Consider the following 25508-nt stretch of genomic DNA (forward strand, 5'->3'; position numbering starts at 1 on the left):
ACTGTGGGGCAGTCAAACTTCCTGGAATGGAGACGCAGGATGAGCCAGTGGTCAGGGTGCTGGCCTGGGACTTGGGAGACTGCACTGAATTCCCTGCTTTGCCACAGATTTCCTCTGTGACGTTGAGCAAGTCATCTAGCTCCTTTGTGCCTCAACTGCCCATCTGTAAAATGGGGATAATATCAGTGCCCTACCTCACAGGGGTGTTGTGAGGATAAATACAGTAAAGATTGTGAGGTACTCAGACGCTATGGTAATGGAGTAGATAGAATGAAAGAATTTGTTTTGCAGAATGGTTTCTCTACAAGGAGAGGTTCACTGTAACCAGGTTCACAACTGGCATCCTGTGATGCAGGGCTTCTCAAACCTTTTCCCAGCATGGACCATGTTTTTCATACAGAGATTCCAATGGGTCACCTCTCCCTGCAATATGCAATTGTGAAACATCCTGGTGGCACCCACAGCAATGCCTACATTGACCAACGGCATAAGGGGAAGTAATGTGCTTTGCTGTCTTTCATATGGTCATGCCGGTGCAAAGGGGGAGCCAGCGCCATGTGTCCAGCCAGACAGCACAGCCTGGAGCCTCTGAAGCAAAGCATTGAAATCAACAATCCAGGACATTGCTTCTACCCCCTCTGAAAAAGGAGTTTTGATGCTGGTTCAAATCCAAGCCAGGGTGGTAGCCACCAAAAGCTGTTCGCTACCTGGTGGCTGTTCGATGGCTAGAGTAGAATGAGTGTGGACTCAGTCTGGTTCCCTGTCAACCAACGTTCACATCACAGTAAATACCACTCTCATTAGTAATCATTGTCTCCCCTTTTGTACAGGCTCAATAAGGATAACAAGGACTTCCCCATATCTATATCTACTGCCTTTCAAAACAGTGCAGGGGACAATGTGGGGAAGCTTGTATTGCCGCTAGCCAGGTGTACCTGAAAATAATTCAGTTTCCAGAGCTATCAATCCAGCACTTTGCACAAGCAAATACAGTCACACTGTTTTTTGCTTGTTTTAAAGAAAGTTTCATTACAGCAGGCAGGTCCCACTGCATTCTCCCCACACGATGGCCTGGGAGTCTGACTACAGATCTAATTTTTAATGTGCTGAATATAGTTTCGAAGCCCTGTTGCAAATTTGGGGTTCAAGCAGAAATAAAAAAAATAAAAAATAAAAAAAAAATAGCCAAGACCTTGACATATCTAATTAAACTCATATCCACTCATTTCCCAGGCCACCATCTACCACAATGACTTTAGCCTCCTTCACGATCCAAAATTCTCTCTAACCGTAAAATGCCTTCTGCTGCCTGATGCAGTGTACCAGTCCTGTTGCCACGCTGAATTACAGCAACTCCCTTGTTCCCAAGTATTGAGGTAAAAGGAGAAAGCTGGCCAATCTTGTCATTACCACTAAATGTATCTCGAGCTGCCAGCAATTTGGGAAATTAATACTCGCCTGAAATATCAGCTGCTCCAGAGAGTCTTCTGCTTGGCGTTTCGTGCTGGCCCAGTTGACGGAAGTCTCAGAGCTGGCAATCTTTGAGGTATAAAGTTTCCAACCACACTGAAGTGGAGTGACTGTGGCAAGGAAAGGAGCCCTAGGCACAGGAAAATATCTGAGAGGCTTAATCACTAGTGAGAGGCAGGGTGACTGTTTTGGAGGGTGATCTGATGGCAGATCATTTAATTTTTATGGTCATGCACTCCTCTATGTGTCTGTTTATGCGTGCACTATATACACACGCATGCTGTATAAACAGGTACAATACGTGATACCGTGGTGCGTTTAAAGGGTTTTTGGGACAGCTGCATCACTCACGAGTGGCAATGCCAGAGGGGATTTTGACTGCACCCCCAGCACTGCTTACTCTGTGGAAGCCACACACATGTAAAGAAAAATTATTTTATGAAAGTTAGGAGAGTTCTTGCTTTGTTTTTGTGTGTGTTTGTTTTTGAAGCCCTGTTTTTTGTATCCCTCCATTTGTAAAGTTACTACTCATCCTACTGTGCGAGCCTCAGAGGAAGCCATACGCAATGCCATAAACACACAGCCATACACGATGCCAGCGAAAGCTCAGTTTTGCTGGTGCAACTGCGCCTCTACTAATGGCTTTTGCCAGCACTGCTGTCACCAGGGATTACACCTCCTCACGCCCCTGACCCCTACAGCTAGGCCAGAAAAAGTCTGTGGTGTACGGATTGCAAAATTTATGGGAAAAACGTGGGTTTCAGAGTTAGTACCTTGGGTGGAAAAGGAGACTGCCAGCCCTGAGTTTTAGTCACTAAGCGCTGCATTATAACCCAACCACACACCATTTCTCAATAACCATACTAGGATAGAACAGTCAGACATGCTGAATGATCACGAACTGCGAGGAAAAAATAATTAGAGTTCCCCACTCTCTGTGATCCTGAAAACAGTACTGCAATTAGCAAGAGAGATGGACAGGATAGAAAAGCTGGCCTTTCCGGCAAAAGATTTGAGATTGTTAGAAAAGTGAACTGGCCCTGAAAGCATTTGTATTGCTCCTCAAAAGTGCTTCTAGCTCGGTCATCACAAGACACTGGAGCGTAGCTCAGGTGAGATGCAGGCTTTGGTGAAGCATTTTTTTCACATTTTTAGTTATCAGGCAATATTACATTTATAAAACATTTCAACAAAAGCATAGGAATTGCTGTACCAGATCCGAACAATTGTCCACCTAGTCCAGTATCCTGTCTCGGACAGCGGCTGGTACTAGATGTTTCAGAGGAAGGTAAAAGAAATCCCCATAAAAGATATTCTACCCATAGGGGACACTTCTTCTGAATACTAGTCAGTTAGTGGTTTGTTTACTGTATACAGCTTTCTTTAATTTAACCGGATATCTTGTTTGCTTTCTGGGCCACTCCGGTTTATTGAGCAGATATTTTCACTGAGCTGTTTGTAATGACACCTTTGGTCTTTTCCCTGAATGGTTACAGTTAATTCAGAACCCAGCAAAATGTCCAAGTAGTGAGAACTGCATCAACCGTCACAAGAACTACATCTGCTAAAAATCATCATCATAACATTTTAGGTCAATATTTACCACTTACTACCGGAACGTCCCCTTATCTAAGTCTTTAATTGGTTGGAATAGCCCTGGATAAAGTAGCTAACAGAGATTTAGTGATGTTTTAATAGAGGCCTCATTCCTGACTCACACCAGATTATTCTCAGGGGCTTATGAAGAGCGATGGCTGGAGCGGAACACAACCATAGCCAATGGGGCAGAATAGGTGAGCTGTCACACTTTGTTTTTCTGCTTGTTAAATCTGAATGCTCTTAATTAGTTATCTTGCCTGTGAATGCCTGTGCGAACAATGAAGAAGAGATCAGGCTTCGGGAATGACTAAGAATACATGCTGCCCAAGCTCCTGTAGCTGGGCTAAGCTAGCTGTAAGATTGGGTGTCATCAACTGGGGCACTGTTTTGCTGTGAGAACTTGATTAAAAAAAAAATCCTTCTGTGAATAAAGAACGTCACCTGTTTTCTCTTTGGTTAAAGGGCAGGCCTGCCAGGTTGCTCACATCTGCATTAGCTGTGTCTGTGAATGAGCAAAGTGCTCGCTTAGCGCTATCCCATTAGGAGTTTGGCAGCTTTCCAAAACTAATGACATATTACTTGGCTGTTTTCCTTCCTAGGCTAAGCCCTCCTGCACTAGGCCAGCACCCCATCCTTATGGATCACAGCAATAAAAGCCCCCCCACCATTAGCTAATTACAAGTAGCAGAAGCCTAGGCTGTCACCCAAGTGTAATTTGTAAAGCCACATGTGTCAAAAAAGCCAAAAATGGCTGAGAACTTAAAAGCTGGTCAGTAACACAGAGCAAATCCCAGGGATGATGAAACCTGGTGATAGTTTAAACAAAAAGAGCTCTCAGGCAGGTTTGCAGCTGCTTCCATCATTTCACACTGACTCAACAGACATTCTGAGCTTCAGAGTGGTGTTTGGGGTTACTGTGTATGCTGGCTGCATTGATCTGTGTTTGGGGGGTTGTGCTGGGACATTGGCGTTGATCTTTGCAGGTGGTGAATGAGGCGCATGTGAGGTGGTGAGGAACTGTGTGTGTTCAGGGTTATCATGTGGTGTTGTATGGGTGATTGTGTTGATTTGTGTGGGTGGGTGGTTGTGCGGATTTGTGTCGGGCGGGGGATTGTGCTGGGAGATCTGTGTTGATTTGTGTGGGTGGCGGATGGACACACAGAGTGGCAGATGGGCCAAGTAATTCACACTCTCTGTGTGGTCTCCCTCATACAACCAATGAAACCATTCCATACAAATTAACTGTACAGTAAGGGTGGGGATATGTTGAGTCAACTCTGATATCACAATGCTCCAGGACTCTTGGCAGGGCATAGAGACACGCCTTACTGCAGCTGTACACAGCATGGGGGTACAATGGTTAAGTCAAAATGGCTGAGAACTTAAAAATGGACGGTAGAGACCACACATCCCAGTGGTGATTGAACCCGGTGATATTCTGAACAAAAAGAGCTCTCAACCATGTTGCAGCTGCTCCCTTCGCTTCACACGGAGCCACACAGACAGAGTGGCGATGCTGGAATCTTACTATCAAGATGCCTGTTTGTTATTTGTACTGTGGTAGCACCTAGAAGCACAAGTCAGACACCAGGACCCCCCACTGCACCAGGAATGAGTCTTAAATTAGATTTCCCTCTCAGTTATATTGTGCATCACCATCTTCACCTCAGGCAAAAATGAATTTTCATTCAGCTCTCTTCCTGCACCCTCAAATTCAGTGTGCAAATAACAGCCCCCCAGATAGCACATTTATAAAAACACAGCTGTCCAGCAGAGAGAGGTTTCTTGTTTTCTGGGCATTTTAAAGAGCCCTTTGCAGGGCAAATACATCAGACTATGGCTTGGAGTCACTTGCGGGGAGAGGGCACCATTTCTGCAGATTACCACTCCCTGCTTTTCTAATTCACTCACCATGCCTTATCTTTCTATTATCCTTTAATAAACCTTTTGGTTAATTCCCCCAACACACACATTCTACATGACAGCAGGGCAGAGTGTTAAAGCAATCCCAGGATATAAGGAAATGAGCAGGGGAGGAATCAAAAATAGGGGAAATACTCAGGCATTTAAAAAAACACACACTGGCAGCCAACAACCAGCAACAATGGCAAAGTACGATATGGGGGCTAAACAGTGTCTTTAAGGGCACTAATTCTCCTCTATTAGTTCTATTCTATCTCTCTCCTCCTCATATTGGTTTCACTTTGACAGAAATAAGCAACCTGATTTCAAATGTAGAGACTCTGAAATGAGGAAAAGACTCCCCAGGCTGACAACAAGGATACAGCTAGATTAAAAGCTAAATCCAATTTAACCCGCCCCAGCAGAAACAGTAATTGAATTACACTGCTTCTAACCATGATAAATTTGGGGAGTCAGGGGAAGGGGGGTAGGAAGATTGCAAATACAAATAAACACAAAGAAATATGTTGGAAGGAACTGCTAAATAAATGGCTGCATTGTGACTCCTGCCCATCCCCACTCCCACAGGGACTTTGCTAAAATGTTGATTGCTTCTAAATCTCTACTGCCAATGTTAGGAACTGATTAAGCAGCTTACAAGGCACTGGGGGCGAACAGACTGGCCCACCAGGGAGACTGACACTTCTGATTTAAGCAGCTTGTGATTTCATGGTTTGATTATGAAAGAAGAGACAGCAGCAAATCCTGAAAAGCCACGAAAGCAGTTTTATTCCTCAGATGACTGGCTTTTTTAAAAATGTGGAATTAGTCCCATCCCACAACTGCACCAGCCCACAAACTACTTGTTGCCTCAGCTTTGGGTCACTGTGTATTTGCTGCAACACAAAACTGGGATTCCCAACTCCCCTCAATTCCTATTGCCAAGCTAATTCTTGTCATTCCATCTGTCCCATGCTGAAATATGGGTGCTGCATAGCAGACTATCCGTTTAGCTTGTTTAGCACAGACTGAAGCAAAGAAGTGTATTATTGGGACACATCTGGTTGATTATCAAAGGCTACAGTAACCCAAGATAGCCTGATTTTAAGTCACGTGTCTGGTTAATTGCCTCATTATTATTCATTTGTTGTATCCCAGAAGGTAACACATTTTTTGTATCACACCCAGGAGCCCCAGGCACTGACCAGCTCCCCATTGTGCTGGGTGCTATACAAACACAGAACAAAGAGACAATTCCTGCCTCAAATCTATGTAAACATTACTAGTCACACTAAAGGGTTAAACTCCCCCAGGGGTTATTCCTACATTTTAAAGCAATCTCCCCTTTCCTTTTAGGGCAAAGTGAACACAATGGAGTGAAATACCAAAATCCAATCTAAACATTATGGTGACCACTCTGAAGTAGAAAAGGCAAGAAATGCAAAGTGAAAATGAGAAATCGGCTCATATGAAAACTCCCAATTCAAAACACCCCTGGTGTTTTAAGTGGTGCTCAAAATCCACCCCGAATCCAGATTTTGAAAGCGGTAGAATTTTCAAAAAATGCCGAATCTGTTCTCTATAGATAGCGTTTATACTGGCATAACTGTATCAATTAGGGGTGTGATTCTGTGCTGCTGCGGTTATACCAGCACGACGCCTAGTGCGGATGCAGTGACCCTGTATAAAGGTGCATTAGACAGGATAAAAAATTCATAAGGGATAAGCCATAAAGCAGCGTCTTCCTGCCTCAGGATGCGAATAAGCCAGTAGCTGGTGGGGCTAAGGAAAAAGTGTTCTCTTAGAAGGTGTTTGGTGGCATGTGCTAACAAGGCCTTAACTACTGTATCTTAGTTATGTCTGCATAGCCACATAGTGTGGATGCTGTCTACAGCGACGGAAGGGATTTTTCCTTCGCTGTAGGAACTCCACCTCCCCGAGCAATGGTAGCTAGGTGGATGGAAGCATTCTTCTGTCTATGGCTGGGGTTAGGCTGGCATAGCTACGTTGCTCAGGAATGTGAGCAACATAGCTATGTCAACCTACATTTTAAGTGTAGACCAAGCCTAACACATCCAAAACTGTGGAGACAAGGCGGAGCTGTACTTTAAGCAGGTATGAGTTAGAATCATAGAAGAATCATAGAAGATTAGGGCTGGAAGAGACCTCAGGAGATCATCTGGTCCAACCCCCTGCTCAAGGCAGGACCAACCCCAACTAAATCATCCCAGCCAGGGCTTTGTCAAGCTGGGCCTCAAAAACCTCTAAGGATGGAGATTCCACCACCTCCCTAGGTAACCCATTCCAGTGCTTCACCACCCACTCAGTGAAATAGTGTTTCCTAATATCCAACCTAGACCTCCCTCACTGCAGCCTGAGACCATTACTCCTTGTTCTGTCATCAGCTACCACTGAGAACAGTCTAGATCCATCCTCTTTGGAACCTCCTTTCAGGTAGTTGAAAGCAGCTATCAAATCCCCCCACATTCTTCTCTTCCGCAGACTAAACAATCCCAGTTCCCTCAGCCTCTCCTCGTAATTCATGTGCCCCAGCCCCCTGATCATTTTCGTTGCCCTCCACTGGACTCTCTCCAATTTGTCCACATCCCTTCTGTAGTGGGGGGACCAAAACTGGACACAATACTCCAGATGTGGCCTCACCAGTGTCGAATAGAGGGGAATAATCACTTCCCTCGATCTGCTGGCAATGCTCCTATAATGCAGCTCCTACTAAAGCCGTTGGCCTTCTTGGCAACAAGGGCACATTGCTGACTCCTATCCAGCTTCTCATCCACTGTAATCCCCAGGTCCTTTTCTGCAGAACTGCTGCCTAGCCAGTCGGTCCCCAGCCTGTAGCAGTGCATGGGATTCTTCCATCCTAAGTGCAGGACTCTGCACTTGTCCTTGTTGAACCTCATCAGATTTCTTTTTGCCCAATCCAAGTTGGCGCTCAGGATCCCCATTCAGCTTCAATTAACACTACTCAGCAATGAGTACAGACAGAGACTCTTGAGGGATGATTGGGACAAGCTAACCAGGCTTTGTCTGGAGCTACCCAGAGAGTTTAACACAACACTCATTAATACTTCTGCGACTGTGTTAACGCACCTCAATTTCCCAGTGTAGGCCAGGCCAACATTTGCCCCACAGCTACTTTACCTAGGTTTCCACTCCATCTCTCCAACGATGCATACATACTTCCTTTTGGTTACGCATCCACTTGCGCCATCGGGACTAACTTAGGCCATGTCTACACTTAAACTGCTACAGTGGCACTGGTAGCTGTGTTTTTTTAGCCCTTCAGTGTGGAAACTCACTACAGCCACGGGAGGAGCTTCCTGTCACTGTAGTTAATCCACCTCCCCCAGGGGAGGTAACGAATTTATACAAGAATTCCTCGCGCTGCCTAAGCCGGGGGTTAGGTCAGCATAGATATGTCTCTCAGGAGTGTGGATTTTTCACACCCCAGAGAGATGTAGCTGTGCTGATGTAAGTTTCCAATGTAGACCAGCCCTTATTTGTGTGGTCCAAACCCTGTTGTCTTGACTCAGGAAGAGGGAGTTTTCCTTGTATAAGGATTGCAGAGACTTGTTCCTGGTTCCAGCATGCACACACGTGGCATAAACCTTTGTTTTGGGGCTGAAACATCCCTGTTTGCCAAGATTTGTATGCCAAACGACAAACCTCTGAGAGATTGGGATGTGTAGCTAACTCCACCACAATTAATAGCTGGGGAAAGCGTGTCATTCTTGTCATTCGCAAAGGATGGGAAATTACTGGGCAAACAGAAGAAAGGTACAATCAGCGCAAGAAACTTACCTGCTGTAGGTCTGCAAGGGAATACAGGTGGATCTGCTGAAGGAGGTATTCTCTGGGGAAGATTCTGAAAAGAGGGAAATAGATATGAGTGGACATAAAGCTTCTGAGAGACAGACTCTTCTCTGAAAAATTCCCAAACCAGGAAGACCTCCAAATTCTTCAGCCATCATTGGGAAATTGTACATTCTCTTCCAAGGACTCTACACAGTACTGATGTTCGATACAGTGGTAGTTAGGGGTTGGAGTTATGTTACCCTCCCACGCATCAGCTGCTTGGACAAGATTCTTTTATTTGTCATCCTTACCTTCTCCCAGGGAAAGAATTAATACAGTGGGAGTCCCTTGAGTTTTTCTACAGCTGTCAGGGAAGCACGTGCAATGATAGTTACAGAAGCAGAAACCTCATACTGTGGAAAGAAAAAGCCTTTCAAACAAAGAGTTGACTAATAAAAAAAAATCATTCAATGTTTCTGAGGCTTTGGTAATAAAGAACTGGTCTGCACTAAAAAGTTGTATTCGTATAATTATGTCGGTTAGGGGTGTGATTTTTTTTTTTTAACCAGTAAAAGCCTCAGTGTGGATACAGTTATACTGGTATAAAGGTGATTTATGCTGGTTATAGTAATTATTCTTCCCTTACGGGAGTAGCTAACACCAGCATAACCAATATAATTGCATCCAACCTAGCAGGAGTTGTACTATTGAAATTATACTGGGTAGAGTGGTAAAACTTTCTAATGTAGACAAGGCCTTATTTTCAAATCAGACCAAATACACACTTCAAATGTCCCATGCTAAAATTAAAATGGAAAATCACAAGTAGTAAATTTGTGAAGCTACATTTTTATGAATCATACCTGAGCTCTGAATTAGTGGTATGGCTGTGCACTACCTTCCTAGGGACTTGGTATGATTTCTGGTCACGGTCTCTTACTTGGCTTTCTCCGAGAAGTCAGAGACAAGGAACAGGCAATCTATAAGATGGGTCTCTCTCTCTGACACAGGGCACAGCACTACCACTGGATTACCAGGCCAGATATGGGCAGGTCACCTGTCAGTAAGCAGTCAGGGAGACAATGTTGCCTAGCAGCTATCAACCTGGACTGGGACTCAGGAAACCTGGGATCTATTCTTGGCTCTGCCACTGGACTGCTCAGCGACCTTGGGCAAGTCACTTCACCTTTCAAGCCTCAGTTTCCCCAGCGATAAAATATGGATCACCATACTGACCTTTACAATGTGCTTTGAGATCTATGGATGAAAAGTGCTATGTAACAGCAGGTATTATTAAACAGTTCATCCATTCACCTGTGTCGTTCTGTCTACTTTTTGTTTCCCCATTTTGCAATTTAGTTACATTACAGCCGGCATGGGGCTTGTCTACACAACAAGCCACTGCCCGGCATGCCAGGATGTGAATCTGCAGCGCACCAACTTGCAGCACAGTCACTGTATGGACATTGCCGTGCAGCAGTGGAAGCCCTGGAGTGCGCCGGGTGAAACTGGGATCCAAATTCACACTTCGTCAATGGATAGGGGTGTGCAAATACGGAGTTTTCGTTCAAGTCCATCTCTACTTTTTACAACAGACTTTCATGGGTTTCATGCAGGGTTTCCCCTCCGGTGTTCAGGGAAGAGTGAAGACTGATATCATCTGAGTAGGATCAAGGAGTTGCAAACGGTGGCCAGTGCGGTCAGTGGATAAAGATCAAGATCATTTGACAGGGAAATAACCCTTCATACTCCTGCCCCATGGTGGGTGACTGGGGATGGGAAATAAAGACCAAGCTCTTGTACTCCTGTGGATCAAACCATTATTACGTAGCATTAGAAGAAAACAACTTTGGCAAGAACGGATCGATTGAGCTGTCTAAATCTTGCAGTCTGGAAGGCAATGGGGCACAGAGAACTGGTGGAGATGACTGCCACACTTTTCAAGCAGGAGGTATTGTGGGAAATCAGAAAGGGTGAAACCCTCCATTCCACATGGGAGGTCCAGGAGCACTAGAGAGCTCCAGTGATTTAGTGGGAGCACGAAGGAAAAACAAGCTGCTAGACAAAGTCATTCAAAAATGTTAAGAATCCTGTGAACTACTCAAGAATGTTATTTAGGAAAGGCAAATTTTTCTTACAAGAAACAAGATGTCAGGTAAGACCATGGACCCTTCCATTACAGATCTGTGTCATGAAGTCTTGTGAGTCTGAGCAGACAATAAATGGACGAATTAGCGACTGAATTACTTATTGTAAGAAACAGACTCGACTTTGCAAAGATCTGCGAATATTTGCAGGGCTAGTGAAAGCTGTGCTTCTCACATGGAAATGGTAAGAAGCAGGGAGAGAACTGAAATGCATCTAATTAAAAATACATACCAAGATAGACTGCAAAGGGAAACAAATGGCACATCAGATTGGTCTGCGATCAGCATGAAGGCAATGCAAAGGTGTCCTGTGCAAGGGATATACTGAGTCAATCCTGCAATGAACGCAACTATTTTGCAAAAGTCTATTGCTTTCAGCACGAATTGCAAAGCAAATACAAAACCAAAAATACATCCATGGACCTGCAGCTGGAGGGCAAAGCTCTAATGATGATGAAGAAGAAGAAAGAATTCTTGGTGGGGTTCGTTAATAAAAGTACAATGCAAGGTTCTACGACAGATTGGGGTGTGCCGATGGAATGAAATGAACCAAAACAGCAATTATAAACCCAAAGAGAAAACAGGTGAAAAGTATTCAGGGGCTGATAAGAACTTTAATAACAACATAAAATCCATTAGAAATTACACTGGAAGCCACTGAAGAGGTTTTAGAAACAGAGACAAATATAGATCTGGACAAAACAGCAGTTGGTTGACAATATCTTGTACCAACTGCAATTTCTGGACAAATCAAGCCAAAAGATTGAAAATCAAAACATCAGCGAATCCAAAAAATAATAAAACCTCCTCATTTAATTTTGCTCTATTGGTTCTCATAAACAGTTATTTTAGGCTGAGATTTTCCAAGATGTCTAGGAGAGGCTTGGATTAAAATTAATGGAAATTGTGGTATCTAAATTCCCTGGGCGGCTTTGAAATGTTTAGCCTCAATATTTTGGACAAGTTGTAAAACCACGGTTTTGACCATTTGTGGCTATTAAAGATTCCACAGCACTCTTCTCAAATAGGGATATGTCCTAGCTATATTTCAGCTGAAGGAATTATATCCTATCTACCTAATTCTTATCTGCAGTTTCATATGGATAGGGTATTCTTCACTTCCTGTCCTAAACTGTTGCACAGACAGGTGTGTTCAGCTTACCAGAGATAAACACATTTCAGTTGTGAGCTAAGTAATCCCTATATGTCCCTCAGCTACAGGTTAAGGGCCAGCCACAAAAACGTTTTCCAAAAACTAAATCCAAAGATAACACTGCGCTTTGGACTTGTCCGTAGGAGATTATAAAACTGATCACTAAGAAGTCAGCATTTTGAACCAGCTAACAACATTTCAGTCTAACTAGAATTTATTTTATTAACACACCCGACTGTATTCTTCTGATCATGCAGGCAGTCAGTCAACACAGTAATAACATTGGCAGGAACTGTATTGTGTGTTGAAGTCTTTACAGCACTGCTTCTGCTAAGAAAAAGAATTAGCTACTGAAAGGTTGTATTTTTCAGGTTATTGAAAGTCAAGTCTGAACCCCCGTTAGACAGTAGTTGTCAATGACTGATATCAATGAGTAGTCATAAGATCCCTGAAGTATGGGCAACATTTTATGTCCTATAAACACTCTCTCACATGTGATAACAGACATGTAATAAAAACCAAAGTGAGGACTGACTCCACTTACTAGTATGTCATTATTTAAGGTGACCTCAGCCAATCGAGGCCAAGGTGACAGACATTCCTTTCCTGTTCCCATCTCCCTTTTTTGGGTCATGGATTAGTTTGCAATTTACACTCCAAAATTAATGTGCTTACTGTTATGTGCCAGTGGCCAGCGCTGGAGAGAAAGCGAAATACCACCCCTTCCTCCCAATTCCATCTTAAGAGAAAGAAGCTGGCGTGCCTTCCAGCTCTTAGGTAAGACTAAGACACACACATAACAACATAATGCCATGAGCATGTGAAGAGGTGCTCAAGTGAGAGGAGCATTTATTTCCATTACCATAGAAACTGGGCCATGGAAAAGCAAAGATGGTCTGGTTTCATATTTGTCCGATCTCTCTATTAATGATAGAAATGTATTCTCGTTGAATCGGGATGGAGATGAACAGCTGGGCAGCTAATGCCTGCATCCGCAGCAGCACCGCAGACCGCATTAGAAAATGGTAGAACCCGAGCCTTCGAGGGGTCGAGAATGTCCTGTGTGGAGCGTGGGACACCCTCAAATCCCACCGAAGCCGGGAAGGGTTGAGGGCACTCCACCTGGGAGGCTGCAGCCTACGAAAGGGTTTAAAAGTGGGCGGCACAGTCCGCGCACTGGGCAGTTTTAAACAAATGTGCTGTGACCGTGTTGGAGCTGAACTGGGAGTGGTTTCAAGCACCTGGTGCAGCATACGACGACACAAGGGAGATCCAACAGTGGGGCTGCACTACGTACATTCGGCAAATTGTTTAAATTCTGATTGTGAAACAACTTTCCAAAATGCTTTAGTTTTTTAAACTGTCTTGTATGATGTGTCATTCCCTCCTGGCTCAGGTGCTAAGGGGCTCCACAATTAAATCAAGGCAAAAACACCACCATCCTTATTAAAACGCAAGCACTGAAAACAAACTGATGAGGTTTTAATACAAATAGAAGAGTGGGGGAAGAGTGAATGGGGAAGAATAAAATATAGGGTCAACATGGATCATATTCATAAACTAACATTTTTTAACTAAAAGAAGCAATCTTAAGAAGTCCACCACCATCAACTTGAAAAAAAAAAATCACACTTCTCCCTCAAAACTGAGCACCTTCTATAGAGACAACACATAATGGCAGAGATGCTGTCCCTAGTCTCTGTTTGCCAGAAGCTGGGAATGAGTGACAGGGGATGGATCACTTGATGATTACCTGTTCTGTTCATTCCCTGTGGGGCACCTGGCATTGGCCACTGAAGACAGGATACTGGGCTAGATGGACCTTTGGTCTGACCCAGTAGGGTCACCCTTTTTAGAGTACTCAGAAGAGAAGGGCTTCTGGCAGCCAGCAAGCCAGAATCTTTAACTAGGTTCTTTGAATATTTACCTGATCCTGAACAATAAGTAATGTACATCATAGCATGTTCACATTTTATTGCAACTTTGCATTAATAAAAAGTTAGTGACAGATGTTTGCTTTGTGTATGTAACGGTGTTTTGGATATAGTCTGTTTCATTGCTCCTGTGTAGGGTCACTTACATCTCAGTCCTGCAAAGACTGAAGCATGGGCTGGATCTTCGCAAGTTCAGAGCTCTTATTTTCTCCCTGGACATAAAGATTCTTTATAAACATCAAAAATGGGAGTGGTTAAAAACTCTTATAAAATGATGGTGAAAGGAATATCAAAATATTCAGGTCATCCCACTTTAAAGGATGCTCTACAGGAATTAAAAAAAAGTAGTCAATTAAAAAAAAATTCTAATTGACTGTGTCCTTTTCACTCAGCTTTCAAAAGTGGGGAGACCAGAATAGAGATGGGGAGACAGGTGGCAAATTCCACATCAGCATGTCCTGGGGCTCACCACAGCAAAGACCTGATCTCCTGCTGCCTCGGGATCTGACCCTGGGATACCTGAAAGGCAAGTAGTATCTGAGTGCAGCAGCACCCAAAAAACTTGTCCTATGCTTTTAGATAATTTGGAGAGACAGTTCAGTCTCATCTACACTGCAAGATGGAACTGTGTTTTTATCTGCACCAGAGGACTGCTGTGTTGTAACTGGATCATAAGTCACGGTTAAGTTTGCGGCGTACAACATGAGTTCAATGCTAACAAGTCTTTTAGATTTGCCACTTCCCGAGAACAATGAAATCAGAAGTCCTGTTGGTTTAAAAGACTCCACAGTGTTTTACCATAACGTGCTCGAAACAAAAGCAGTCAGTGCAAGGAAAGCAAACCTTAGGAGACGGTTAGCTCCAACTGAAGGGAATAAGTTAGCATTCTATGCAGTCTTCTAAGTTTCCCAATTGGTGATTTTTTTTTTTTTTTTTTTACAACACTATGTAATCTGCAGAGCACCAGTCATGCAAGACATTTCATCCCTGCCCTTGGTGTGATCTTATCAGGTAAGTATCTGCACAAACAAAAGCTTATCTTGTAATGTCCTTCTGGAAATAGAATCACTGATAAGTTTTTGCTTTTTGCATTTAGGCAAAGTTGCTGTGTTTGTAGCCAGGGTGCTTTGTTAGCAGTAAGTAATCGCTCTGCATTTAAAGTCTGTTTATCATCAGCTCCAGTAATTTTTCTCCACTGGTTTAAATACCCTGACAGCTCTGCTAAAGCTACAGCAAATTAATCTGCCCCAACCTGACACTCTAACTGAAGTACAAATGTGATAAGCAGAGCAAACTCTTCATTTCACACCGCAATCAAAAGAAATCAAGTTAGGTGGCAGATGGGCACAATCAAGCCCTTTTGTACCAAAGAAGCCCACGAAGAAGGCAGAAAAAATAGACTGGCATCACTATTTCATATGCCAGCCACAAGTGTCTTATTTGACCAAGTTTAGAATTTTTTGACCTTATGGGACTTAAACCATTTCCTGATCTCTGTGATGAGGAGGGGGAGCGGAAGCAGGGAGGAGGATTAAGAGGAAAAAGTGTGATTCCTAGGTCCTATTTTTCCTAATAGATGTTTGAAAACCCTTAAAATGTGAGAATAATAGTGGGCAGAGGAAAAAAATTTTTAACATGACGCAAGGTAGATCTTATTCTATTCTCAATCACACTGTGTCAAATTTTTCAGTAGTCTTATTTAACTTGAACAATTACAGGAGAATTCAAGTTAATTTCCACTCATCCCAAATATGCATGCAGGGTAAAGAACTGCATTAGGCTTCCAAGCAGATGCACGGGGTCTTTTTGTTAGATTTTATGTCACAGTTCATCTGGAGTGCAATTTGTCAATAAAATTAAGGTACAGATTAAGGAAAGTGTGGTGTTTTTCCCTATTGCCAACTCTTGTGATTCTACTGTGAGTCTTTAGCTATGTGGTATTCTTCTGAAAGCCCCAGCTCCCGCAGTCGTGTTATGAAGGGAGAAGCTCAACTTAAGTGAAAGTTTGTGAGAAAAGCTGGTCTATGTGAACCTTGAAGACTTAAAAAACAAAAGGCAAATAAAGTCCCAAATTTATTATTTAAATCTCATGATTTTTAAGCCGCTCTCATGATTTAGAGGGGACTGACTCATGGTTGTTGAGTTCTAGAGGATGTCCATACTGGTGCATGTAAGCAACTTCACACATACTGCCTACAAGTATTTTGTCTAATTATCTTTTAGAAACCACCAATCCCTGGATATATTTCATAGGTAAGGATGGTTAGATGTATTTCAAAATATGTCGGTGTACGATGTGGATTGGCAATCCATTACATCTGAAACTCACTTGTTTTAGAAACAGTAAGGCAAACCAAACTGATTTATATGGATTTTGACCAGGCCCATCAGGCTTAGCAAATGGAAACTGTCATTGATTTCAGATAATGGCTAACCATTATTACACCCACTGCAAGCTGGAGTGTTAGAAATCTATTTGCTCTAGCCCAGACTGAGCTAGTAGCGGAGGAGTTCAGGAAATTACAAGTTTCCTTTGCTACCATACAGGAGACACACTGGCTAGAGACTGTCAGAAACTAGAATTTCCTTTACTCCAGACAGACAAATGGGCAAATGAAGCATAGGGATGGGATTGCTGTAATAGTGGACAAGAGAACAGTTACCTCAATGAACAGCTGGAAACCAGTGTCTGAGCAGATTGTCATAGCAACATTTACTAATGCCTACAATAAACCATACATAACTGTGATCTGCATTATGTCCCAACAGAAGCAGCAGAAGAGGAAAAGAGGAATGGACTATATCAGCAGATAGCATTATAGATGAGATTCCTGATTGTGACAGTATTCTGATAATGGGAGATACAAATGGAAAGGTTGGTAGCAGACAGGGTAAGTAAATGAATAATGCTGGACCACCCGGCTTTGGGACAACAAACGATAATAGGAAAAGGTTACGAACTCGCGGTGCGATGCACAATCTGATTATTGGCAGGACTCGGTTCCTCACAAAGACATGCAGAAGGTTACAGGGGACTCACCAGATGATCAAATCAAACACTAGATTGATCAATTACCATCAGTGAAAGGCATAGAGAGTCACTGTTGGACATTGGAAGCGCCGAGTGTGGCAGTGATCCTGAACTACTAATGGGAAAGGTGAAGATTAACTAAAAGATGGGTACAACAGGAGCCAAATTTGATCCTGATAAGTTAATAGCTCTGTGAGGGAGGCATACAAGGTGATGCTTGGAGGATGTTTCAGGTCATTATTTTGTGATGATGAATAGGGCTTCTGTGTCTGTCCTGGAGGTCCCAGAAGTCATGGATTCCATGACTTTCCACGAATTCCGTGACTTCTGCAGCAGCCAGCGTAGCTGACCCCAGGACCTGCTCAGGCAATCCCCAGGAACAGCCGCACCAGCTGCTGCTAGAGCGGCCCCATAGCCCGTGCAGCCAGCCGCGGCTCAGGGGCCAGTTGCACCAACGGCTGCTTGGGTGGCCCTAGGCAGCTGGCCCCAGGGACTGTCCGAGCAGCGGCCAATGCGTCCGGCCCCGGGGACCGCATGAGCAGCGGTACCAGGGGTGGCCAGAGCAGTCACTGCTGGGCGGCCCCCAGCAGTGGTCCCGGCTGGCTGGAGCTGTGGCAGGGGGGGCGGAGCTGCGGGTGGCTGGAGCAGCCGCTGCTCGGCAGCTAGTGCTGCTGGCCCCAGGCCTCTCCCTGCAACAGCATCCCTTGGCCCCTCCCCAGCAACGCTCCTCCTCTAAGATTTAGTCATGGGTATTTATGTATAAGTTATGGACAGGTCACGGGCCGTGAAATTTTTTTTATTGCCTGTGACCTGTCCATGACTTACACTAAAAATACCCATGACTAAATCGTAGCCTTAATGATGAATAAATCTCACTACTTATTAGATGGGAAATATTTGAGGAAGCAATACAAAACACAGGAGAGGAAGTTACTGGACGGCGTTGGCAAACAAGGAAAAATTGGACAAGCAAGGAAACAAGAACTTTACAGGAAAAAGTGTAAACAAGCCAAAACTGCTGGGAAAGCAGAAGTAGTAAAAGAGCGTTACGCGAAAGATGGAAGGTATAAAATGGAATGATTTAAAGACAAATGAAGTTAGAAAGAAAATAAGATGTGAAATCAAGGCACAGGACTGGCTACGTTGAAAAGATTAAGATGGTGGGGACACTGCTGAAGAGAAACAGGTGAAAGGAGGCCAAAGAAAATAATGCAAACACAACGAAGTCTGACTTAGAGGCTGACCACCGACTAGATGGTGGGACATCATACCCAGGGATATGGCCAGGTTGGGCTTAATGGAGGAACAAGCCATGGACAGGAACAAATAGCGACGCTGTCTTCCTTGTGACTACAAAGATGCTCTGGGAGGAAAAGAAGACATGCACTTCATACTTGTTTTGAAATTAGTAGCCAGGTTCCCCATCAACACACAGGTAAGACTGGACAAATGAAAATTATATTTTTGGTGTTTACCGGAAATCCTGCTTGAGGACATAACATTTTTTACTTAAGAGCAGAAGTTCCCAAACTCTTCTCTCCAAGGTAAGTAAGATCATGAGAACAGTATGAAACTTAAGAACTACTATAAATCAAAAGAAGGAACAAAGCATTATTGATTTTTAGAAAAGAATGAGGAGAAATAGTTCGGGACAGACAGTTTCTACTTGGAATTAAATAGCTCCACCTTTTATCTGCTTAGATCTTCCAGCCACCTTAAAATGAAATGACAAGCAATGAGGTATCCTCTGTTCTTTCAGGTGCAATTTGGAGTACTTGGAGTTTGCAGCAAGCAGACTCTGAAGTGATCAAATTAGGGTGAATGTGGGCAGAGCTAGTATTTCAAGTAGTGCTCCCAGCTAATGAAAACACAATTTGGAATCTAAGTGGGGTATTTCTAAAGCAATCTATCTTAAACAGAAGAAACAAGGCTAAATCATTTTAGATGCCTAATATTACTAATCTATTTGACAGAGGGTGACAGATTGCATTAGACATCATGTCTGGACTCAAAGATGCTATGTGAATGAAAGGATTCTGTTATCCTCTGAAATATTTGTGCAAGTTTCTTAGCAACAACTTGAAATGCTTAATGCAAATATTTTGAAAATAATCTAGTTCTGAGGCAAAAAGAGATATTTATTTCTAAGGCCTCATCATACGAAATGACAGAATTCTTCTTTCAACTTCAGTGGGTTTGGGTTCTTGTTCTGCGAAGAGCTGACAGTATTAGCTAGGGGTACATATTTGTGGCACTGGAAATGGAAACCTGATTGCAACAGCGAGCTTTAATTCCATCTCTCTGTAATGTGCTCTACGTAAAGCAACCAGTGTCAGGTTAAACTAATATAAAACTCTGTCATGAAATTAATAGAAAACTACAGTCCTGTAGAGGGGACAAGTGATTAGATGCAGAATTCTGCTTAGTCTTCTACCTCCACGCAGAAGGAGCATGTGTTTACAGATGGAAATCACTGAGGTAAATGCTAAGGGATAGGTGGACCTGTTGCAGAGCCAGAGACTGCGAAAACAAAAACAAACTCTGTGATAATTCCTTCACCAAGAAGCCTTCCATTAAGCCAGAATAGTAGGAAGAGAGACCATAGTGGTTAAAATTACAAGCCCTTCTTATATCTACGAGAGACAAGGAGACTCCTCCACACTTAAAGGAGGAATACACAAAAAAAGAAGGATGCTTCCTTCAATTTACATGTTCACATACATTGCATCACCTGTTTAACGGACAAGAGCTCCTCTCCTCTCCCCTCAGCACCAGATACACTGTTTCCACTTTGTATGTTTGCGTTCTCTCGTAATACTGCAAGCAGAAGACTGTTGGGAGAGCTATACAACTGCAGCTTGCATCAGTTCTATACAAGCACTAGATTTAAGTCCGGTTTGTTTCTCCCCCAGGAACTGACAGTGCGCATGCATCGAATACAACCCCAAATAGATAAACCTGCTCAGTTAAAAACAGGGAAGGCAAATTCGATTTTGTTATATGGAGGGCCGTAGCAATATCCCTTATGAAATGGAGACAATGGGTCAGATCCTCAGCTGGTATGACTCAATTTACACCAGTTGAGGATCTGGCCTAATGGGTCTAGCCAAACTTGTTTTCCTTTATTGTTTTATCTTCCCGTATGCCTTTAAAGTCTACTTCGAACTACCACCCAAACAGCCACCATTGTTGCCGAAGTTCAACAAGTGAACTAGAATTCTTAAGGACAATAAGGGCTGCCAGTTCCCTGCACCTTGAACCACCATCTTCCGAGATCTTTAGCTATTCTTTGTTTTTTTAGTCACTTGCCTTAGAGTTCACAGTGCGACTCAGCCCTGAGTTTTCTGCGGAACGCCAAGTTTTACAAAGTTCCCAAAGTACCTATGTATACCAGGCATTATAAATAATGTTTCCACGCTTAAGTCAACTAGGTCCTGAGCTAAACTGGTTTATAGCCATCTGGAATTCTTCAGAAACGGTGACTTATAAGCACTGTAAACACTGTAGTCTTCATGGAGGACACAGAGAACTCTGAAATTAATTGCCATCTTGGGTTTGAGATCTGGGTTCAAGAGGAAGGGATAGACTTAAAAAATGATGATGATAATGATAGAACACCCCAGAGCAATCTGCTCTTTCCCTAATAAGGAAGGCTATCAGTGTCCCACAAGCAGCAAGGTGCCAATACGATTAATCAGTCTGTTTTTAGTTCTCTCTAGACAGCAATATTAACAGTTTGTTTCAGTCTGTTTATATGGTTCTGACAGGTCTTCAAGATGCTGTGCTCACTTGCCAGTGATTAATAGCCAGCCATGTACTAAGGTGAAGATCAAGCTGAAAAGAATGCCTTTGGAACAGGACAGATAACTGGATTCTGGATTCTCTCCCCCAGCCCTTTAAATTCTGACTAGGAAACAGCACTAAATTTAGTAGCACTGGCTCACACAGTTGTTTAAACTCCCCTTTCCTTGTACCTTGCCCATGTGATGAGCTGATGGGTAATTTAAATCACATGTTTTCTTTGTGAATAGATCTCATTTTCTCTGTCCAGCTGTTATGCTGAGCCGTGGGGTCTGCATACTGGGATGCGACATATTCAGAATAAAGGTCCTGGAACACAATTCCTGCAAGGTGGTGCTGCTTCAGCCTTGTTTTCCTCTCCAGATCGGTCCAGCCCCTTCGGGTAGGCCACCAGGGACCAACCTGGTGCCAAAATCACTCTGCTGGAGACTTCCACAAGTGCGAGTCAGGCATCCAACTCCCATAGACTTTCAATGGGAGTTGGGCACATACCTGCCCTTTGTGTCTTTGAAATGGTCGCTCTCTGGCTTTTGGAGCATCCCACAAGTTCCTACCAAACTGGACACTCTTCCCTATAACAAGGAGCAAGAGACAAGGACTGTGCATAAAGATCTAGCCACAAGCCCAGCCCCCAGCCATGGTGCTCCTCTCTCAGCTGTGTATTATATATAGGTCACGGGGAGAGAGGAATGGGAATTTCAGGCAGCGCTAGAAGACCAAGCTTAACTCAGGCTTATGTCATCGCGAGCGTACGGAAAACGGGGCACCCAAGAACCGTCATAAAACACCCATCAAAATTCTCTGTTTTAATCATTGGGAGTCTGGAGGTCTGTAAGTAAGGAAAGGGAGTGTGTCTCCGACCCATCCTTTCCCCTCCCTCTCATTTATTAGCACCGTATGTTACTCAGGGCTTTTCCTTCTGCTGTAGGGAATGTGCCTTCAGCTGCAGCTTGACAGTGTATCGCCAGGAAACCACCATACAACAGATGGCAGACATATCCTACCTACTGTCCTCCTTCGTCTTCTCCTTTCTGTCTACCCACAGAGCTGCACCTTACCTTACATTTTACTCATTTTGATTACTTACTGGTATAAGAGTTTTATGGGTTTTTTTTGTCATCCCTTTTCTTCTAAAGCCTCGCACCTTTTCTACATTTCCTGATGAATTCTATATTGCCTGTCTTTCCTACCCCATCTCCTGAGCTGCCTCTATTTCTTCAGTCTTCCCCTTTTGGCCTCTTGGTAGTTCCCCTCAATTCTTATTTTCTCAAATTCTCTCTTTGTCCTAGTCCCTTGAATGCCTCTTCAGTCCCTTTGGACCCTTTCCTCTCATCTCCTTCCATCAGCTCCAGCTCAAAGTACCTCCTCCAGCCTCCTTGCTTTCCCCTTCGTCCCATTTCCTCTGGCCCCATTGGTTTTCTTTGTTCACTTCTCCTTTGATCTGTTTTCTTTCACTCTCTTCACCGACACTCTCTATAGTCTTTCCTACTTCCTCCTTGCTGTTTTAATCAGAGCATTCAGCATTAATCAAAAGCCGTAATTTCTTTTCAGCCACTTTTCTCCAGCCTCTGTCAGGCTGCTCTCCTTTTAGTTTTATTGTAACTGATGGAGAGAAAATAGGACCGATATTACAACTGTACCTGAGGACAGCCAAAGTGATAATACTGTGCACAAGAGCCAGAGAAAATAGGTTTAATTTTAAAAATCCTGCAGATGGGCTCCCCGAAAGTTGAAGAAGCGAGTCTGTGTGTTGCCGCTCAATTCCACAACACATATACACAAATATTTACACACAATAGGTTTAGTCTAGGAACTCACCTGTTGCTCTCTAGAACTTTGCCCCCCTTTGCTTAGCTGTACTTTGTGTAATTATTCAAGGCAGTGACATATAGGTTATCTAATGAATAGCAATCATCACCTTGCTTCCATTCCTGGGATAAAGAAGCCAGTGCAAACCCCCACGGCAAATTACACCAACCCTCTGCATCCTCAAAAACATGTATCCACAATACAGGGAGTGGGACAGGCCCTCCATTTACTTTCCCTCCCTTTGGCAGTTGAACATTTCAAAGCGGCCATGTTTCTAATGAAGGTGACAGATTTGTTTTACTAGCAGACCTGAAAAATACAGATACATAAGAGATGCATGTTCCAACAAGCCAGTTGCATTTGTCTGGATTCATTCACCTCACAGGGGGAAAAAAAAAAAAAAAAGACAGATCCAAAACAGGCCTCCAGCCTCTTTCTTCAGGAGATCCAGGGTAAAAACAAAGTTGGCCTTTCTACAGTTGATCTGCTGCTGGATTTGAAGAAGCTGTTTGTCTTTCAGAGCTGTTTGGAGAAGATCAGCAGCAGCTAGAGTGGACTAAGATGCTGCATGTTTTAAAATGAATTGTGCCTTTGAGAAATAAACTTGTGGATTGCAATCTGCCCATTTTATTTTGAGGAAAAATCAACAGGAAAGGAGGAACCGACATTACCCAAATCACACACTTTCCATTATCGCAGTGATGGCCTGAGATAATTGTGTATTTTCAGCTTCAGACGCACCACTGAGGAGAAGCAGCATGATCCTGTGGGAGGAATGACTTTAGGTACCCAAGCTCTGCAGTCAGCCCGCATGAATCACTGGAACAGGCTTTCCTATGGCAGCAGACAATCTCGTTGTATAAAAAAGCCTCTGGTGACAACTACAGCGCAGCTGGCTTTCACAATGGGTAATGGCTTATGAATTGGATCATGGGAACCAAGAGGAGGCAGCGAGGGCTGAACACGTGCAGACAAGGAAGAGGCAGGACAACAGGAAGCTTGTGCTGCATGTTGTCCATGGTGCTTACCTCCTGCGCAGGTCTTCTGCCACTGCTGCTCTGCAGCTGAACAAATAGGCTCGGAGAGATCTCAGCTGCTGTCTCAGACGGACTACAGTTGCCAGTGGCTCGACATGTCTGTACAACATGGGATTTTCCTGCTGGATGTCAATTAGCGGCTCCTCGTACACGTACTCCAGGAACTCTTTGGCTTGCTTTGATACCTGAAAAACAAAGCACGCAGCTTAGATGTGCTTTCTTTCTGCCCGTCTTTAAATGGTTTTATTCCTCTCTCTTATGTGCGTTTTTAATCGTTATTTGAATCTGAAACCCTCTATTGGAATTTCCATTGCCAACTCTTGGAGAAGGCAGAGTTGAAAGTGATCCCACTGTTAACCCTTCTATCGATAGCCAATCCCTACTTTATAGAGCACATTACGATAAACTTTAAGAACTACTATCCTATCTTTTCAAATCACAGTAATATTCATAGCCATACAGATCCTTACCACTTCCCTGTTGGTGATGATCATGTACAGTATCTGTTTGATATTAGATAGTCCTCTATTGAGGACATTATCCTGCCATTGCAGTGGGATGACGTTAGTGATTTATTCTAATAGATCTTTTACGTGTCTAACTATGATGATCATCACTCCCTCAAAAGGCCTTTTCCTGTCTAGGAATGTTTACATGTGTTTGTGTGCATATACACAGTGATTCTGATAAGTTGGATGCAATTGACAAAGAAAATTAATGAAATATTGAAGGCCCAATCCAGCTCCTTTTGAAGTCAACTGGAGTCATCTCAAACTTTAATGGGAGTTGAGTGGGTCCCTCAAAGAGAGTCAAAGGTATGTTAACGTGTACAACAGATTCCATTGTATCATTAGCCGTTCCAATGGCAATTTCTTCCATGTTTAGCTGTAATGTAAAAATCACATAACACTAAAAGAACAATCAGAACCACATCCAGCAATTTTTGAAAACAAACATAGATGAAAGATGGGTATTATTATTGTTCATGAATTATGGTGTTTCATTTTCAAGAACTTTCTCTCTAGCCCATTCCATCGTATTGTTCTGTACATCTGCACCCACAATAAGTTACTGTAACCCCTTGGAACTTTTTGTCCTAACTGGGAAGGATACTTCCATTTCAAAGACCAAATACTCCGCCCCAGCCTCCTTCTTTATTTCTGCATTTTATCCAGGGTGAAAAAAGAGCCGGGATTATGTGCAATGAACTGCAAACCACTTGAAACTGTGCTGTAGAAAAATGATGTTTCGCAATTCAATCAGTCCTTCTGGTCCTTAAAACCAGTGTTTACGCTGAAGCCAGGCACCAATGAATTAGGCTAACAAAGCTACCTTTTATGAGGTGAACAAAAGGGCAAAGGCTACACTATAGTCTTCTCAGACTTAAAAGGCCTCTCCCTTCAGATGCTGTAGAAGATGAGGTAGACAAAGCAAAATATGTCCTTATAGATGGTACCAGCTAGTGCAGTGGTTCTCAGCCAAGGGTACATTTACTCCTTGGGGTACACAGAAGTCTTCTAGGGGGTACATCAGCTTACCTAGATATTTGCCTAGTTTTACAACAGGCTACATAAAAAGCACAAGCAAAGTCAGTACAAACCAAAATTTCATACAATGACTTGTTTATACTGCTCTACATACTACACACTGAAATATAAGTACAATATTTATATTCCAATTGGTTTCTTTTATAATTATATGGTAAAAATGAAAAAGAAAGCAACTTTTCAGAAATAGTGTGCTGTGACACTTTTGTATTTGTATGTCTGATTTTGTAAGCAAGTAGTTTTTAAGTGAGGTTAAACTTGGGGA

The 25508-nt window shown here is 43.2% G+C and overlaps 1 protein-coding gene across 3 annotated transcripts in view; it reads right to left on the minus strand.

Annotated features, from left to right (window-relative positions):
• The window catches only part of PLEKHM3 (pleckstrin homology domain containing M3), a 152889-nt gene that overhangs the window by 67829 nt on the left and 59552 nt on the right, over nt 1–25508 (minus strand). For all 3 annotated transcript variants that reach the window (XR_013347492.1, XM_077829984.1, XM_077829985.1), the window contains 2 exons: nt 23688–23881; nt 8791–8854 (listed from right to left, as the gene is read on the minus strand). Coding sequence is in view for 2 of the 3 variants with exons in the window: in XM_077829984.1 (XP_077686110.1) it covers nt 8791–8854; nt 23688–23881 (258 nt within the window). In the remaining variant the exon portion in view is untranslated. The remainder of the gene's footprint in view (nt 1–8790; nt 8855–23687; nt 23882–25508) is intronic.

The sequence above is a fragment of the Eretmochelys imbricata genome, chromosome 11 (assembly GCF_965152235.1).
Source record: "Eretmochelys imbricata isolate rEreImb1 chromosome 11, rEreImb1.hap1, whole genome shotgun sequence".
NCBI classification, from domain to species: Eukaryota; Metazoa; Chordata; order Testudines; family Cheloniidae; genus Eretmochelys; species Eretmochelys imbricata.